Here is an 18,754-nt window from a genome sequence, read left to right as displayed (position 1 = left end):
ACCTAAACATAGCAGTGCTCGATGGTAATCTTGGGTTTGTAGATGATAAACATGGAAAGAATGTTTAACTCTTTCTCTTCCTGATAGAATCCTGATAAAAATGGTCTCTTTGAAGTCGCATTTTAAGGGAAACTTCTGCTGGTGCCAATGGGGGTTATTTTTCTTCAGTCCATGTTATGGAGAGTAAGGATTCAGTGACTTCCATGTTGAAGTATTTCTCAGGCTTCCTTATAGTTGTTATTAGTAAAATATAAATCTCTAATAAAGGAGATTAATTGTAGCTCAGGGTTGACATGAGGGGTCTTTGGTGCTCTCTAAGCTTGCTTATTTTCTTGCAGACATTTCATGAAAATATTTACAGACCCCTCACATCCTGGACATGAATTGTTTCAACTCTTACCCTCAAAACAACGCTATAGAGCACCACACACCAAGACAACTAGATACAAGAACAGTTTGTTCCCCGAATGCCATCACTCTGCTAAACAAATAATTCCCTCAACACTGTCAAACTATTCACTAAGGCTGCATTACTATTACTATTAGCTTCTCACTGTTCCTATCACCCATCTCCTCCCACTATGACTGCATGACTGTAACTTTGTTGCTAGTATCCTTATGAATTATATTGATATTGATTGTTTCCTGACTGCTTATTTGTACCCAATGACTATCATTAGGTGTTGTACCTTATGATTCTTGATGAATGTATCTTGTCCTTTTATGTACACTGAAGCATATACACCAAAGACAAATTCCTTGTGTGTCCAATCACACTTGACCAATAAAGAATTCTATTCTACTCTATTACCCAAACTAGGTAACATCATCAGTGCTAGTTTAGCACTGATGATATTACCTAATTTGGGTAATGAAACTTCTGCAAGAAAACAAGCAAATTCAGAGTGCACCAAGGACCCCTCATATAAATCTCTCCCATTATTTACAAAGCTGTTTATGTGCCTTTACTCCCAATGTACTGCTACTCCTCAACTCTAGACTGCTAGGTTTGGAAAGCACAAGCTATAGACATTGACAGAGAAGAAGAGATGTGATTTGGTATCATATCTGACTGATCCCATGGATTCTTTGATGCCATGCCAAGTGGATAGAATTGCCACCTTAGCTGTATCAAGATCCTAAGGAATATTAATTAAACTGTTCTATTTTATGTACATGAAGTGTGTATGTGGAACTGTTGTCTGCAGTAACTATTGTAATAGTAACTGATTAATAATATAATGACTAGATTGGCAATATGAATGTTGACAATGATTCTTTTCAAAAGGAAAAGATACAGATGCTACATATTGGGTTTGCAGTCTGTCTATTTTACAATAAGCTACTATTCCATAATAAAAAAGAGTCAGTGCTTGAGTATTCACTTCACAATGTCTTTGTACTGCTATCACCTAGTAATTAATACTTCTAAGATGTAGTAAAACAACAACAAAAACTATTATGGGAAAAGACTACATGATGGACCTCCTGAGGTGCTGATAGGCAAAGAAGTTAATTGTTTGGCAGCCTTAATAAATGAGATCACCGTATTTTTTTAAAAAAATGTATTTGGCTTCTTTCAAGTGGAAACAGAATGAACTTTAACTATATACTTTGGTTAATTTTTCAGCATTCCCAAACCATTTTAAACTAATAATTAAGTACTAAGATCTTTGAATATTGTGTAGTCTGAATCTGCAAGAAAAATTAATGTATGTAATTCACACCAACCTTATCCTGATTATTAGATAATTTGCCATGAAAGTTTACTCAGTTATCTATAGTTATTGCTTGTTTCCCCATAACTGACCTATTCTAATTTGTTGAGGTCATATTTTCCCCAAAACTCATAAAACATATTAATATTCTTTGTTCATTTAATCTGGAAAGGAGACTAATAGTATGCTAGATCTGTATCTGATCAGTTTATTCTGCATGTTACGGAAAACTAGAAATTGTACAACATGGACTATTATTGTATACTTTCCAGAAATAGATCTATTTGTCCATTAATCCTATCCTAAAATATAACATGTGGCCTTCTTTGTAGTTGATGGACTGACCTAGGTTATAAATCTGTATTCCCCACAACAAAACCATGAAAAATGCGAAAGCAACAGCTATATTATTGTAAAATGGGTATTGAACAGCACATAAGTAACTAAGACAAAGGCTGAAGTAATAACAGCCCTAAATAGCATCCTATCTGAAGCTGGGCAAAAGCTCCCCCTAGGACCACAGTTTCCACTATTGGAGGCAGGAACTATGGGACAAGGAGGACCACAAGTAATGAAGCTGCTCCTGCTCCTGGATGACTATACCCAGAGTCAATGTAAGAGATGGAATCAAGCCATATGGTTTATGTAAAAGCAGTAGCTCTCTCTTGCTAGGATTTCATTTCAGTCTAGTTTTTTTCCGTCATTTAGATTCTCACAGCCTCCAGACTCAAATTAAAACTTCCATCACACTTCTGCTTCAGAGAAGCATCATTACTATCTTAGGCACACTTAACAAAATAGCATATTTGTGATCCAAATAAATATATGTGGAACAAGCAATAATTCAGATTTAATATCATTCTAAAAACAATAGTAATTGGGATATGCAGCAATATTCCAAGTTATAAAATAGAAACTTTTCTTTGGTTCTTATAATTGCAATCAATTTAGAAGAAATAGTTTACTTGTTAGCGGGACACAAAGAATGCACTTAAATTGAAGTTGGATTATTCTACAACAGAATCAAACAGATGTGCATACAAGTGGGGAAAATGCAGATTTTCCGACTGTGTTGTGCATTTTATATGGAGGATTGGATAAGAGGTGTCTCTACTAGAATGTTATCATCTATTTTAAGACCCAGAGGAACTTGTGTTTCACAAATATTATAACCATGAGATTGTCAATTTGATATGCAATTTGATATCCTCACTTAACACAGGCAATTGGGATTGGAATTTCTGTTGCTGATCAAAAAGTGTGGTGTCACTTTGGCACTTCTGGTTGCTGTCACATTATCATTAAGCAAGGACATCACATGGATGCAATTTGCTATCTGCTGTCAGTTTCCCTGTTGACTTTGCTTATAGGAAGCTAGCAAAGAAGATTGCAAATGGCGATCATGTCAATGCAAGGATGCTGAACAATTGCAAGTCTGAGGACTGGTCATAAATTCCACTTGTTCAGCATCATCTAAGTTTAGATGATGGCTATATGAAAGTTGGGTTTAGGGCAGGAAAGACACAATGTTTAAACCAGATCATTTATACAGACAGTAACCAGAATAAAGGAAAATAAAAAGCAATGCAGGATTTGTGGTTCAGAAAACACAAAGTCACATAAAATGAAGGAGAATTATGGACCTACAGTACATGGCCCTATTTTCTCCCTGCAGGGAAAAGAGCATTGGACATCTTTTTAAGATAGCCCTCCCATTACTGATTGAAGATGTGCCTGGCTAGTGAATGTAGTTGCCAGTGTATTCTTTGTACTGATTATATTAATGCATTCCAAGGAATCAGGAAGGATCTGTAATTTGAGCTGGAGTTGAACTGCCTTTTAAACCCTCCCAAAACATTATGGGAGAAGCCCAAGTGACATTGTTCCAAGAGAATACCAGCATGGCACTTTTGTCTGAGGAAATTCAATGAATTGTGTTGGTTTTCCTCTAATTTCACTGTTCTACCACAAAAGCATTAGATAGATTCATCCAAGTAAAAAGATATTACTTGGATGAATCTTGTTTCTGAGATTCTTATTACAGCAGATTAAAACCTGAGGCCATGAGTTCATGAGGTTGCAACACATCACCCCAAGGAAGATATACCAGTTCTTCTGGAAGTTTGCGACAGGAAACTATTCCAACTTCCTAATTGCTTGGGGCAGAAGAGAAATGTTTCTTTAAAGAACATTCTGTTGAAATATCAGATGTCCTTGTTAATAAGGAATCCAGGACAGGGTTTGCAACATTACTAATGCTGCATTTATTTCACATTCTTAGACATTTAGAAGAAAACCACATACAAGTACAGTATAACAATAATCCAGATTTTTCTTTTAGTTCTGTAAAGTGAAGAATTGAAAGTCAGTTTACATAGAGAAAATTTCAAAATGACTCATTTTCTGTGTTTATTAATGTTTATGTTTTTGAAATGTTTGCACGTTTGAACTTTTTAAGTGCCCCATTCTTACCTCACTACATAAAACTAAAATTATTTATTTGCATGACACCTCCTTTCTGTCTCATAAAACCACTTTGTTTAGATATGCAGACCCCTGACGGTTTCTTTTAATGTAGTGACTTCACTGTCTGAAGTCATCTATTGTTATAGATTAATTGACTGTAAATTGATGTAAAAGCATAAATATTGTATCCATATTTAAGCTTCTACAAATGGCCTTCTGTTAAATCTCAGGAGCAGAGATTGTGATACAACTCCTGCCATTGAATCATGGAAAATGTGTAATAGAAAGCAATAATAACCAGAATCCTCTTGCCTCAAAATAGTAAGCTTCCCTAAATATCAAGATTTTTTTAAAAAAACTCTAAAGCACACTAAGAAATGAATTTTTTATCTTTGAAGAAGTAAGCTTATGAAATTGGATGAATAATTTTCATACGGCATTAATAATACCATCAATATGTGATGTTTGTATTAAAAAGGCATACTACAAGAATTAATTTGGAGTTATTTTTTTCTCCTAAGTCAGTGATGGCAAACCTTTTCGGCACCGAGTGCCCAAACCGGAACATGCATGCATGTGCGTGCATACCGGAGCACCAGAAACCCAAAGATCAGCTGGCTGGCATGTACATGCCTGTTTTTCAGCCATTTGGGGGGCATTTTCGAGGCGTTTTTCAGGCCCAAAAAAGGTCAGCTGGTCTTCACAGGTGCTGAAGCACTGGAAAATGGCCAGAAAACAGCCAGAAAAATGGCCAAAACCAGCCAAAAAAACAGGCCATTTTCCAGGCCATTTTCTGACAATTTTCCGGTACTTCAGCACCCGTGAAGACCAGCTGGCCGGCGTGCCAGAAACCAGAAAAGCAGCTGGCGACAGTGCATGTGCCCACAGAGAGGGCTTTGTGTGCCACCTCTGGCAGGCATGCCATAGGTTCGCCATCACGGTCCTAAGTGTTCCAATAACATATCACAGAAATTAATAAAATTTTACAGTATTGTTTACTCGTACAAATTGAATAAAAATAGTACTGCTGCTAAAAAAAGCATACTTAAAGAGAAATGGATTTTAATATTGTCAGCATTGAAGTGCAGGACTGAAATGCTCTAGCAAAAGAGACTAACAACTGTTCATAAACATAAGCATAAAGTTATATTTTTCTTTCCACTGTTTCAGAATTCAAAGTTTATTAAGTTTTATTTCAGTTGCAAAGTTTAGCAACAACTTTAAATTATATATTTTTTGTTTTGTTTATTTGCTCTTTATAACTATAACACTCATTTAAATTTTCATTTAGACAAATGGAACTATTTTAGCATGTTAAAGCTTAAGCTTTTTCTGCAATATGAATATTCAGTAAAGAGTGAAGATTTTTTTTTTTTATAATTGGAGAACATTTTTACTAAAGCCTGGCACTTAAAACAAATAATCCAGGCTGAATAGATTATATCAGAGGGTTCAACGGAATGGTAAAATATGCATCCTGATGGTGCGTTGCAAACTTCGCCCTTTCTGTACATCCACGCAACATTACAATGCATATACAAAATGGGCAGAGTCTGTACTGCAAGTCATCATATGTTTTTCATCATTTATTCACCCCTCTCCCAGCAGACTCCCATGACTAAGATCTAAGATGGACATCAAAATCATTTACCTCATCACTGTCGAGATCATCGTATTTTAATTAACACAATTATCATATAACAGCAATTAGTGATTTCTCTACAAATTACTTGAAATGTATAATGCACATGTTTTGCAGTAAAAGGCATACGGCTAAGTCTCTTGCCATAGAAAGAATTATTACCTAGTTGGGCATTCTGTTTTCTATAAGAACCAAGTGGATGCCCAACTAGGTAATGATTCGTTCTTTGGCAAATGACTTCGGTGTATGCCTTTTATTGCAAAACGTATGTGCATTATACAACATTTCAAGTAATGTGTAGCCCTTATTGGAGCCCTGGTGGTGTAGTGGTTAGAATGCACTATTGTAGACTGACTCTGCTCACTGCCAGGAGTTCAATCCTGATCAGCTCAAGGTTGACTCAGCCTTCCATCCTTCTGAGGTTGGTAAAATGAGAACCTAGATTGCTGGGGGCAATATGCTAGCACTGTAAACGGCTCAGAGAGTGCTGTAAAGCTCTATGAAATGGTATATAAGTTTAAGTGTTATTGCTATTGTTGAAACCCACACGCAGCATGTATGGGTTGTTGCTCTCTCTTTATATTCACTAACTACAAGTAATCTTTGAGTTACAAATGGAATGGAGCCTGCCCATTCCATTCGTAATCTGAGGATTCGTGGGAGTGAATCTTGTACCTTGAACGCGATCACTCCCTCTTTTTGCCCAAGCATTTGCTAATCGAATGCGCAGTTCATTAAGTGCACATGAGGTATTTCAGGGTGGGGAAGGTCATGGGGGGCCTAGTGATGGAACAGGCCATCTGCTTAAGACCACCCAAGGCCTCCCTGAACCATTGTAATACTCCAAGATCCCCACAAATGCTTCCTCCCAACCTGCCACGCGAGGTCACTTACTGTGTGAAGATCTAGCAAGCTGCCTACTCTCCAGCCTCTCAGCCATGCACGCCCCTCCACAACTCCATTTTGGTGTGCACAGGCCTTGCCTGGGACTTTACAGATCAAAACAGAGCTTCAGAGGGGTGCCCTCCACCGCTACCCCTCCGAAGTTCCGTTTTTGCCGGCAAAGTGTAGAGGGGAGGGGAATAGGCAGGGCGAATGTGCAGAGCCTCTGCAGTTGTTTATAAAGGCGAACAACTGCCTTGGTGCTGCAACATTCATAGTTTCGGGGCTTATTCATAAACACTAGGGGGCGCTTATCACGTAATTTTGAACATTCGTTAAGGGAATGCTCATAACCCAAGGGATTACCTGTACTTTATTATGGGATAGATATCACATATTGAGATGAGTTAATCTTTGACCAAGGTAGGAAACCCCAGAGAAGACAGAAGATATAGAACTACTAAATCAATAGGCAGCAAAATTAATCTGAATTGAGTTAATTTATCATTCACAGTAAGTGAGTAAATCTTTGGTCATTAGTGAATTGGATATAAATGCTTTCTTTTCCTTTTTTCCAGTGTCAAAACTCTCCACAGCCTTTAATAACTGCTGTGTTTGAAATCTATGAATCCACAAAAATACTGTAGTTTGAATTCAAAACGTACTTGCCATATCAGGCTCTCTGAACAGAAGACACTGGAAACCTTCACATTCTGTTCTCACATGCTGAAGTTTTCATTTGATGTTATTGCAATGCTTGATTTCCTAATTTGGTACTTCAGCCCATTTTGTTATTGATGGCAACTCTCTGAGCACAACAATTTGCACATCCTGGCAAACAGAACTTGGTCAATATAGTTTTCATTATCTATTTGTGTTTTGCAATAGTAAACAGTAGCAGTTTCATTTTATAAAAACAGTATTGCCTTTGGATGAGAAAAGTTGAATGAGTCATTATATCCAACTTCCTGTCAATACAAGATTGGTCTTTAATATTTTGTCAACTTAAGCTTCAGAAAATTAATCCTTTACACCATATAATATTCTCATCCATAATTGCTTCCTTTACTAGCTTACTTATTTCCTAAACAAATAAACATCCAACACAATGATTTTCCACATAAATTATTTATCATCATGGGAAGCTTCATTCTGATGTACCATAAATGAATATGTCCTGCCTTATATGGGAAAAATCTTTGAAGAAAAATAGCACATTCTTGATAAAGCTAGGTATGATGGTTTTGTTTTTAATGTTTTTTTAAAACCAAGCTCTATATAAAGATGAGAGAATTTTTGCAGTTTCCCCATTAATGAAATGAATCTTGATATTATTGGCTTGAAGAGTTTAATTTCTGAATTCACCCAGAAGCATCAAATTTGTAGATGTGACACTGAAAGCAACTGGAGTTGAGCAAGATTTAGGTATTGTTTAGAGCAGGAACCAATGGTGGGATTCAGCCGGTTCTGTCTGGATTGCGCAAACCAGTAGCGGCGACTGTGGGAGGCTCTGCCCACCCGCCCAGATGTAATGCGCGACTACTGTGCATGTGTAGAGGGCCGTGCACATGCGCAGAGGTGGTGCGTCTAAGCAAAGCGAGCTTGTGCACACTCACATTTGCGAACTGGTAGGGAAGAAGTGAATCCCACCTCTGCCAGGAACCTCAAAATTGCAGCCTGTTCCACTGGAATAATCAAATATTATTGCACCTGGGTATATGGCCTGCCTTATTATGGCTTTATGATGGAAGGCACAGGTCTAGATCTGGGCTGGTCAAGCTAAAGGGTGACTGCACTTGTATCACCGTAGTGATTCCTGCTAAGTCTCTTGGTCTTTTTTCTCCCTGACAGCAGGCACTACAGCAGATGGCCTGCCTCTTCATTGACCCAGCAGCTCTGCCACAGTAGCAACATTTCATAAGCTGTACATTTTCCTTTCCTTTTTTATTTGAGGAATTAGATCTGATAGACAGAGTGCCTGAAGAACTATGGATGGAGGTTTGCAACATTGTACAAGAGGTAGCAACTAAAACCATTCCAAAGAAAAATAAATGCAAGAAAGCAAAATGGCTGTCTGAGGAAGCTTTACAAATAGCCGAGGAAAGAAGGGAAGCAAAAGGCAAGGGAGAAAGATATACTGAATTGAATGCAGAAATCCAGAGAATAGCTAGAAGAGATATGAATGCCTTCTTAAATGAACAGTGTAAAGAAATAGAAGAAAACAACAGAATTGGGAGGACCAGAGATCTCTTCAAGAAAATTGGAGGTGGCTGGATGGAATCAGTGAAGCAGTCGGAGTGAGCTCAAATGGACTCGGGGGATAGTAGAGGACAGGAATGCCTGGAGGCATGTTGTCCTTGGGGTCACAATGGGTCAGACATGGCTTCGTGACTAACAACAACAACAACATTTTCCTTCCATGAATATGATACTTCTTCTAGAGTTTGGTAATATATGATGTTATAATACACACATTTCTTGCCTCATAATAGCTCCAATATCTTTAATGTTTTGCTGTCTGAAAATGTGTCAGGCTGAGGATTCAGCTGACATCCATGAGAACTTAAAAAATCTCAACACTTCTGTGAAATAGCACTTTATGACTTGCCTTTGGCATGTAGATGTTATCCCTTTTTATTGTATTATCTAAACTAGCTGTGTGATTCACCAAGTATTTATTTTCTTTTGTGGGGGGACTTCTATCAATCATGATTTCTTGAGAAGTTAAAAAAAAAGCTCTTAAACAAGCAAGTATAGAGTTATTTGAACTTAGGCCAGACTAGGCACAGCCCAAGCCTGTAGCATGATGAAATACTGGGCTTCCAGCATCATCATTGGTGGAATGAGGGAGGGACGAAAACCTCAGTTGATGTGGAAATTCTGTAGGATACATTTTAAAACTAGACTCAAACACAAAGGCCCTAGCCTACTTTCAAAAGACTTTTGTAAATATCAATTAAAATATCTGAACACCTGATGCTTTCCAGCAGTTTAGCATATCGGAAGGGGAGACAGAAAGAAAATATGGAACCCACTTATTGTAGATTGTGGTCCTACTTGTAGATTTGAATTCTGCTCACTGTCAGTATGCAGCTACCTGATAGACTATCTCTGGAAACTCGTGGTCCTCAACAAGAAAATAAACAGAAAGATACTCAACCACATTGTTTTCTGCTTCAAGCAGCCAATATCATGACATAACATTGATTCAGGCTTAATGTTCCTCTTCATCTCTCCATGGAATGATTTGTACTAAGAAGCCATTGCCTCATATCTTAATTCTACACTGAAGTTCAAGAGAAGGAGGAGGAGGATTATTAAAATGTTGAGCAGAATCTTTGTCTTTTTGTCCTCCTGAGTGGATGGGTGGGCTGCTGAGTATCCCTAAGCACTTCTGGAATCCACATGTACAGTAATGGACAAGCACCAGTGGTGGGTTGCCCCCGGTTCGCACCGGTTCTATAGAACCGGTAGTAAAACCAGCGGGAGGCTCCGCCCACCGACCCCGATGTCATCAAAATACTTCTGCGCATGCACAGAAGCTTCTGCACATGCGTAGAAGAGCGTGCACGTGGCCCTGTTGCGAACCGGTAGTAAAGGTAAGTAGAACCCACCCCTGACAAGCACTTTCAGGATTAGTTACAATTCCTCTGATCACAGTTCAGCCTTCTCTCCCTGACTGCATCTCAGTAAAAGTCCCTTTAATGAGTTGTGCAGGAGAGGGGTTCCAACCAGCCGCCGCTGAGCAGCACTTCCTAATACAGGTAGGCCTCAATTTATGACCACAACTGAGCCCAAAATCTCCGTTGCTAAATGAAACATTTCTTAAGTGAGTTTTGCCTCATTTTACAATCTTTCTTGCCACAATTGTTGTGAATCACAGCACTACAATTACAGTGAGTGGTTAAAATAGTAACATGGTTGTTAAGTGAATCTGTCTTTCTTGTCAGAAGGTTACAAAGTGATCACATGATCCCAGAACATGCAACCATCATAAGCATAAGTCATTTGCCAAGTGTCTGAATTTTGATCACGTGACCAGGTTGATGCTGCAACAGTTGTAAGTATGAAAACAGTCATAAGTCACTTTTTTCAGTGCTGTTATAACTTTAAATGATCACTAAATGAACTGTTTGTTATAAGTCGAGGACTACCTGTGCTAGTTTCTTACCTGAAAGAGAGAAGGATTTTATGGAGAGGGCAACAGTAGAGAGAGACTTAGTTTAGATCTGCAGAATTACCACCTTTCCATGCCAAGCATTCAATTATTTATTTAATAAAATTGAAATGTGATTTCTAATCACAGATTGAGTGACTTTCTTTCTTATAGGACATGGAATGAATAGGACTAATGAAAACTACTTGTGGTTCATTCTTGAAGCAGAAGGTATTCAAATTTTTGGTGAAAGAAATATATTTTCAATATCATTTAAGCATATGATAGCCTATCAACATGTTTCTCTATACTGCAGAATTTTAAATACACACATGTGTACCATGAGCAATATTTAATTTAATTAACTCCTAAGTAATTTATGTGTAGAATAATAAGAATTTATCTGTGTCACAGACTTGAACATTTCAAACAGGGCTACATTTTAGTGCTTTATCTTACTTAGGACAGATTTAGAAAAGAATAGAGCTGTTTGGGGAATAGAAATTTGATTTCAGTCAAGATGGAGTGATAATAGAGAAATTCCAGATAAAATATTTTCAGATTTACATGCATTGACTTGATAATAAATCAATATATTAGGGATGAAACCAGAGACAGAAAACAGCAGATTTAGGAGTGGAACCAACTATAGTTAGAGTTACTCATTTAACTCTATCATAGCTATCATAGAATTTCAATCATGATGAATGATCAGATTTTTAAATTAATAAACTCATGTAGTACAGTGAGTCTACTCATTTATACATGAAATCCTTGGACTATGATCATTTGTTCTACAACTGTTCAAAATTATGATATATTGAATGAAGAAGAGTTATGACCGGTCTGTGAAGTTGGGACTGTCACATTGTCCCTGCCAACTCAGTTATGGTGGTCACAATGTCCTTCACTTAGGCAATTGCCATTTGTGACTTCTCTGCTGGCTTCCCATAAGAAAAGTTAGTGGGAAATCTGGCATGAGGTCACAAACCACTTTTTTTCTCGCTTGCCTGTAGCATCCATAGAACTTCCCATGCTCCATATCATCTTCCTGTGGCATCTGTGTACCTGTCAACATGCCATAGTGCTTGATTGTGGCACTCCTCCACCTGCCCTTGGTCAGCACCCACATACTCACACATGTCCCATTGTACCTGTCAGTAGTAGCCACGTACATGCTCACACTCCATAGCACCTGCCTGTGGCACCTGCATGCCTTCCCACACTCCATCGTGCCTGCCACATCACCTGTGCAGTTTCCATGCTACTTTCAATCCACCTGTACTGTATAGCACCACCCTGTGACACACAGTCGCACCCATGTACCTGCCTTTACTGCATAGCACCTGCCTGTGGCACCAATCCATCTAAGCTTTATAGCACTTGCACAGGACACCTGCCTGCCTGCAGCACAAGCCTGTGAATCTTATCTGGAGTTCTAGCCTGCTGACTGCTTGTCTGCCATTTCTCCCTCTTCTCACATCGTGGTCATGTGGGGTCCTCTCTTAATGACCCTTGTGGTCTTGGTGGTTATAATGGCTACCAGGTCTGCCAGGATTGTTGTTGCTAAGTGATATGGTCACATGACTTTGGGTTTTACAATTGTATTGCTTAGTAACAGAAGTCCAGGCTCAGTTGCCATCATATCCCGAAGACTACCTATAATGAAGTTTGGCAAATCTTTGCTTGAATCTTTCATATGACATTTTAAAAATCTAGTCACTGACACATTGTTCTCCATTCAAGGTTAATTTGCCTTGGATTCATATTTAACTACTACGGTAGTTGCAGTTTTCAAAACTTTTGTTTCACTGGTCAATACAGGAAAATCAAAGTTAACTTATATTTCTATCTGAAGTCTAACTCTAAGATGATAAACATGTCAATGCTATGTTAGACCTTTCCAATAATATTTTTGGTTTCTAACTGGAGGGATGTTTTTTTAACATTGTGTTATATTAGCACAATATAGTTTTATAACATGATCTTGTGATAAAAAGAGAAGAAAGTTTAAGGGAAAAATTACTTTCCTTAAAGGTTTAGGTGTGCCCTGAGAGGATTTTTGTATGCTTTGCAAGCCTTGTTATGTGTAACCTTTCACTCGCTTTGAAAGTTGTAAAACCTGACCGATAAGTTTATCTTTTCCAATCAATAGGGGCAGTGATATGCTCAAAACAGCAAAGAGACAACCAACTACTAATCACTGCGGATCAGACTGAAATGGGTTTGAGTTAACAGAGTTTCTGTACCTGAGGTGTTTTGAAACATTATTTTTTCAACAGCCGATCTGAATCGGTAAAGTAAAAGAAGATTCATCTAAAATTCTCTGGAACAACATTCTACTGACTTGGAATGAGGAAATGGCAGCAGCGACTTCGTTGCAGATTGTAGGACTGATCCTTGGAGGCATTGGCACTGTTGGGACCTTTGCCATCACTGGCATGCCCCAGTGGCGAGTGACGGCTTTCATTGAAAACAATGTGGTTGTCTTTGAGACATTTTGGGAAGGCCTCTGGATGAATTGCATAAGGCAAGAATCCATCAGGATGCAATGCAAGGTCTATGACTCCCTCCTGGCTCTCCCACCAGACCTGCAGGCTTCAAGAGGCTTGATGTGTGCAGCTTCAGCTCTGGCATTCCTCGCTTTTGCAGTGGCTGTTCTTGGCATGAAGTGTACCCAGTGCACAGGAAATGATGACCGCATCAAAGGCTACATTCTGCTGGCAGGTGGCATCTCCTTCATCCTGACTGGCATTGTGGTGCTCATCCCAGTGTGCTTTGTTGCCCATAACATTATCCGAGATTTCTACAATCCCGTCGTCACAGTGGCTCAGAAGCGAGAGCTTGGAGAAGCGCTTTATATAGGCTGGACTTCAGCTTTCTGTCTTGTGGCTGGAGGGGCAATTTTATGTTGTTTCTGCCGTTGCGATGAAAAAACCCGAAGCTACCGGTACTCGGTACCCTCACAACCAACCACCTACCGCAGCCACAACATTCAAAGAAGAGCTGAGAGTGCATATTCTAAAAGCCAATATGTTTAGTTGTCTTGATCCAAGAGGAAAAATCTTTTGCATCCAACATGAAATCTGATAAGGTGAGAAGAAGCTTTGCTCGAGTAACATACTGTGCATGCTGCAATGCCACTTTATCTATGAACTCTAAAACAAAAGACAGAAATATCTTCAGATATTTCAGAGTAGGAATGGAACTTGAAGCTAGATCTTGTTTCCAATTTGTCCTTTCCTAATTAATCTCTATTAAGAAGTATTCACATATTTATACTCTATGACACATACAGATCTTCAGAGTGGTGGGAAGAATATTGTTGTCACTGATAAACATTTAAGCCTTGAAATTTTGTATATTCATAATGTAATGTCTAAAATATATCATATGATATAGTATGAAGGTGATGGGGAAAGACTGGAAATGTCCACTTTAAATCTGTAAATGATTATTTGCATAGGCAGTCTTTAATAAAATGTTCTTCAGTTGTCAGAAAGAATGAAATTATACGTTTCAAGTAGTTGATTTTCATTTTCTGTCAAAATGTTTCTTTAGTTTATCCCAAAAACATTAATATTTTGTGTAAACATAAGGCTTTTTGAATAATTAATGTTTATTTTTGTTGTAAATTGTAATCTGACATTAATTTGATGTGTATTCTATTTCATTCTGCAGTTAAAAAAGGTTATTATTAAACATATTTCATATTGCATCAGATAACAAGTTTTGTGTGACTTTTCCAATAAATCTAATTTGTATTCAAAATGTGAAATCTACAATAAATATGGAAAGTATCCCATGTGACTGACCAATAGATGGATTTTGAGGGGGGAAATATATCTGAGTAGCAGGTAGGATTTATTTTAAGTTATATATTTTTTATCAGGATATGTTGCATGTACAAAGCACTTAAATTTTTATATTTGACAGGCCTAAAGGAAATGCAACCATTCATATTACAATGTATTAAAATAGCTGCTGAGATTACTTTCAGGTTTTAAAAGGTTAATAATGTCAATCACACAACTAGATACATGCATTTTTCTTCTAGAATAAAGAATTAGATATTCCTTTCATAGATTGCTTGAGCTGAAATATGGCAGGAAACTGATTACAGCAATAAGACTATAGTGAAGGATAAGTTGACTATTCAGTATAATTTATATTGTTGAAAAATACAGCTTATAGTTAGTGAAGAACAAACAAAATTTGTTTACAATTAATAATAGGAAGAAGCTGTGCAATCCAATTGCATTAACAGGGTTATGTATTTTACTGTTAAATATTATTGGATTTAGAATGTATTTTCAAATATCACAAATGCTGTTTACAAATGATTATTATATCTGAGGGAAATTGCACAATTTACCATTTGGAATACAGGTAGCCCTCACAACAGTTCATTTAGTGACCACTCAAAGTTACAGCGGCACTGAAAAAAGTGACTTATGATCATTTTTCACACTTATGATCATAGCAGTATCCCCATGGTCATGTGATCAAAATTCAGACACTTGGCAATTGACTCATATTTATGACAGTTGCAGTGTCCCAGGGTCATGTGATCACTTTTGTGACCTTCTGACAAGCAATAACAATGGGGAAGCTTAACAACTATGTGTTAAGGAATAACCCTTGAGTAGCAAGTTTGTGCACATGAAAGCGGTTGAGAGTGGTTATGAATAAGCACAGTCACCACACAGATACACTGAGTCGTGTTTACAGTTTACATTCAGGAAAAATAAAGCACAGTCCAATAAACAAAGTCTTCATACCAGTCGTAGTAATCATACACAGTAAATAGTTCTTCTGGAGTTGCAAACAATAATACAGTAAATCAGATAGAGATATCAGAGAGCAAGAACAACAAAGAGAACAAGCCATGTTTCTAGCCCCCTCTTAAGGAGATTGGCAACAAAGCTAACCAATCAGGACACATACAGCAGTCTTAAAGCTATACAATACAATACAATACAATGCAAACATACATTTATTGTTTATATATTGCCAACCCAACAAGTTAGGTAATAGTCTTATTCCTAACACAGTGTTACCAATTTAACAGCTGCAGTGTTTCACTTAACAACTGTGGCAAGAAAGGTCATAGAAAGGGACAAAACTCATGTAACTGTCTTGCTTAGTAACATAAATTTGGGGCTCAATTGTGGTTGTACATAGAAGATTATCTGTGGTCTTTTTCTATTAGTGTTGTTAAATGATGGCATTTTGAGCACTGGAGATGTGAATTAGGCATAAAAAAGAGTAAACCTCCTTTCCAAACGTTCACTTCATTTCATGCAGCAGAGTATTCCAGCTTTCCACAACTCAGAGGCTTCTATCTACTGGATGTGTATGTGTGTGTGTGTATGTGTATACAAACACACACACACACAAATGGAATTGGTAGACCAATGTATTTGGACAGCAAATAGCAGATTTCCAGATATTGTACAAACTAACAGGCAAGAAAATAAAGTGCTTTTCTTCTAATAGAGAATTATCTGATTTGTTATCAGACTTTAATAATTTTCCTGACTTTAATGTAAAATTTTAAAATAGGAAAGAAAAATCAAATTTTCAATATTTTTTGGAAACCAGTACAAGAGCTGTCTGGGTAAGTATAATTCATAATCCTTATAGTTTCATTCCCTCTCTTTCTATTGAAATTTTTTTGCTTTACTTCCCTCAAGTTTCAGTATTATCTCCTCAGACTTTATGTCTTCAGTGCGCTTATATTATATTCATGGATATAAAAAATAAATGCAGTCTGTCTTTAATTAAGTCTCCATGGCTTAATTCTGTTCTTCAAATTAATACTTCAGGTATTTTGATACAATTAGTTATAGAAGATGCTATATAAATAGCTCCTGTTTAATTATTTGATCTCTTTCATTTTGCATTTATAGTATAAAATAATTAGCATTAGTAGTACAACTATTGAGAACTTTGCAAAATTCATTTTAAAGGTCCATTGGTGAGTTAAGAGGGCAAACCTCCTTCATCTCCAATCTATAGCACAGAGTGAATTTGGCATTTACTGACTACTTCCTCAGCTGAGCAGATAGGAATAATTGTATATCTGTATTACTTTTTCTTTTTTTAATTCTGAAGATGCTTTAAATTGAGTACCCAAAACCACTGGCTGCTTTTTTCTTTTTCTCTTTGGGTTTACATGCGTGTTTGCTATTTCATTCAGAATTTGAATTTTCTTGAGTTTTGATACTTACATTTTAGCATGCTCCACTGCTCCACACTTGGAATGAAGCTAAATAGTTGTAACATTTATTGCAAATGAGTGCTTTGAAGAGAGACTTCACATAATAGAACTTAGAGGTAAGAGCAGTAACAGGTAAAGATAATCCATCAGTTTGGTTTTCTTCAGTTTCTCATTTTTTTTTTTACATCAATTCATTTTATCCATTTCACATATCCTGGGTTCAGCTAAATGATGCCGTTTAATAGAGGAGCCCTGGAGCATGTCCATTCTGCCAGATCTAGTGGGATGAGTAGAAATGATCAGAGACAGGAAGTCTCTTGCTCTGTGCCATTCACAAAGCAGTGGTTTTACATATTCACATGGCTGTATTCTGTACCAGTTGCAGCTTTGAAATGGTCTTCAATCTGTTACGTTAATTTGGGGTCTGTGTGGCCCCTGGCATTTTTCAAAGCCTTATGGAAAGGCTGTTGCAGGGCATCCCTAGTGTGATGCCATATTTTGACGATGTCCTCCTGTCCGCCGCTAATGATAATGAACTGGCATGCCGCCTATGAGCCGTGCTCACTCAATTTCAGCGGGCTGGCCTCAAGCTGAAGAGGACAAAGTGCTATATAGGTGTCCCTCAGGTCAAATTCCTGGGGTTCCTATTGGATGCGCGCGGAATACACCCTACTCCATCCACGACCTGGGCTATACGGGACGCGCCACCGCCTTCTAACAAGTTAGAATTGCAGGCTTTCCTGGGCTTGCTGAACTTTTATAATATGTTCCTGCCGAACAAAGCCACCATCGCTGAGCCGTTACATAGTTTGCTGAGAGACCACATACCATGGACTTGGGGATGTAGAGAGGCTGTTGCTTTTGCTGCTGACAAAGACTTGTTGACATCCAACGCCGTCCTGGTACAGTATGATGCCTCCCTTCCTCTCACCCTTGCTAGTGACGCATCTCCTTATGGGGTTGGGCGGTATTGAGTCACACTCTGCCCAATGGGATTGAAGCACCCATTGCATTTTTCTCCAGGACCCTGTCCCCGGTGGAGAGGCATTACAGCCAAATGGACAAAGAGGCTTTAGCAGTAGTGGCAGGTGTAAAGAAATTTCATGACTATGTTTATGGCTGGTTTGTCCAATTAGTGACTGATCATAAGCCTCTATTGGGTATTCTCTCCGGGGACTACCAGACACACCAGATATTATCCCCCAGGATGACACATTGGACCATGTTTCTGGCAGCTTATAATTACAAGTTGTCCTATCGTCCAGGCAAGGTGTTGGGACACACCGATGCTCTAAGCCGCTGCCCCCTCACGGCGGCTGTTCAAGACCCTGCCCCTGCATCTGCCATCTTTTTGATCGATGACCAACAACTGCCCATTACCTCGCTCGACATTGTGAGGTTCACAGTCAGCAACCGATAAGATAAGATCACCTCTTATCTCCTTGCCCAACATACCATGCTATGCCCATCCACCCTACATAGCCCTGCCAAACTGCTGATGGGATGGCGGCTAAGAATAGACCTAGACCATATGCACCCTAGTTATTCCGAAGAAAAACCAGTAGATTCCTCTGGTGGGGCCAGGGCATTCCAGAAAGGAGATTGGGATTGTATGCTAAGAACTTCTGTGGAGACCCAAAATGGAATGCCTGGGTTGGTGGTGGATG

General features: G+C 38.2%; 1 protein-coding gene across 1 annotated transcript; it reads left to right on the top strand.

Annotated features, from left to right (window-relative positions):
* Positions 1 to 13,017: 13,017 nt before the first annotated feature.
* On the top strand, positions 13,018 to 14,587 carry LOC117656819 (claudin-8-like). Its single transcript, XM_034405027.3, has one exon. It carries the CDS (start codon positions 13,225 to 13,227, stop codon positions 13,903 to 13,905), a length of 681 nt encoding a protein of 226 aa, XP_034260918.1. The 5' UTR covers positions 13,018 to 13,224; the 3' UTR covers positions 13,906 to 14,587.
* Positions 14,588 to 18,754: the final 4,167 nt, after the last annotated feature.

The sequence above is a fragment of the Pantherophis guttatus genome, chromosome 5, assembly GCF_059756535.1.
Source record: "Pantherophis guttatus breed Tessera chromosome 5, ASM5975653v1, whole genome shotgun sequence".
NCBI lineage: Eukaryota > Metazoa > Chordata > Lepidosauria > Squamata > Colubridae > Pantherophis > Pantherophis guttatus.
Note: the sequence above shows the minus strand (reverse complement) of the source record. Positions and strands in the feature narration are given on the sequence as shown.

What these genes read in the sequence shown, in the direction of transcription:
- LOC117656819 (XM_034405027.3), top strand. Translation starts at nt 13,225, where the DNA reads ATGGCAGCAGCGACTTCGTTGCAGATTGTAGGACTGATCCTTGGAGGC.